The 1,343-nt window shown below is 41.0% G+C and overlaps 1 protein-coding gene across 1 annotated transcript; it reads right to left on the minus strand.

The window, feature by feature from the left end:
- Positions 1-259: 259 nt before the first annotated feature.
- Positions 260-733, minus strand: LOC117320039 (the record flags this gene model as incomplete). The annotated part of the gene is given in 2 exon segments (XM_033874732.1): positions 260-686; positions 688-733. Coding segments are annotated over 2 exon segments (473 nt in total), but the record flags the coding sequence as incomplete, so codon positions are not given.
- Between the last annotated feature and the right edge of the window lie 610 nt (positions 734-1,343).

A 1,343-nucleotide genomic window follows, 5' to 3' on the forward strand; every position in this document is an offset into this window, starting at 1 on the left:
GATAACTCCAAGACAATGTACAGAGCATGTTATCTGCAGATTTATGTCATAAAACAATAACATTTGCTTGTACAGGCTATCTAAAAGGGCAGGCAATTTATAAGCAATTACTGTAGATCTATGGGAAGTCAGTTGCGTTTCCCTGTACAAAATGGTGCCAATCGATATAAAAACAACTATGTTGCTTCCCAGTCAATATCGAATATGGAAGAGTATAACCGACTTTTAACTTATATTAAGAATAACTTTATTTAGACGCCTACATCATACACACAGAACATGATAATATCTTTCCGTCCTCGTACGGGGGACAAGGCAAAGACCCACATTTGGAGTACACGGCGAAGAACACTCTGCCATTGTCATCTGTGTTCCCGCCTCCTAGTACTGCCTGTGGATGGTCGTCGACACACAGGAACTCAGATGCGGCTTTTTCTGTTGGATATCCCGAAGTCAGGAGACCGTGGAAGGCTGTCGTCCATCCCGGATAACATGTAGCCCTCCCTGGTACCATGGTAACGATGGAATGGGCCGTATTCTTACACACGGCACATGGCACGTCCTGCTTAAGATCTGGCATTCCAAACACACCCACATCCTCGTACTCCGCACCGTAGACTTGTCCTGCTCGGCGCGCAGTCTGGTCTTTACGAGTTCCCCACACAGGTTCAGGGGGCATACACAGCGTTAGCTGCACCACCAGGAGATGTATAGTGAGAACCGCCAGCAAACCCTTTAAACAATTATTAAGCACATGGCAGCATTACTAGTATACTGATTACATCATGACATTATAGATAATTCATCAGAGGCGTATTTTTTTTATAATTAAAGAGGCTTGCCCGCAGAGAGATCAGAAAAATTGGCTAACAGAAAAAAGATTTTTTACACATGACAGATTGTTGGAATTGTTGAGTTTTTCATTTTATTTTCCTTATAAAACGCTGAAAAGTGATATTAAAACCTCATTTTTAAATATTATTTATTTAATCGCAACCCGCGATAAGTCTAATTTGATTGACACATCAAAGAAACAAGCACGTGCACAGTGCCGCACAGTGATAACTTCAAAGGCAGCGGCGATTTACAAAGAAGATTTGCCGTTATATTCCATACATTTCCCTCTAAGGTTGAGTTTTAAAACGTCTTTTAAATACATATTCTGTAATTGTTTTCAAGAAATGAAGTCGGAAAGCCTCTAATTTTGTTACATAGAAACGTGTACTGAAGTTTATTTAGTGATCGGAGATGTGCCGTTTACCGGTCCGCGCGGATTTTTCTTTAAACAAGTTGGTTTAATTCCGTTCCCCCACGATTCTATCTGTTCCAACTACATCGTCGTT

This window comes from Pecten maximus, unplaced genomic scaffold, assembly GCF_902652985.1.
Source record: "Pecten maximus unplaced genomic scaffold, xPecMax1.1, whole genome shotgun sequence".
NCBI classification, from domain to species: Eukaryota; Metazoa; Mollusca; class Bivalvia; order Pectinida; family Pectinidae; genus Pecten; species Pecten maximus.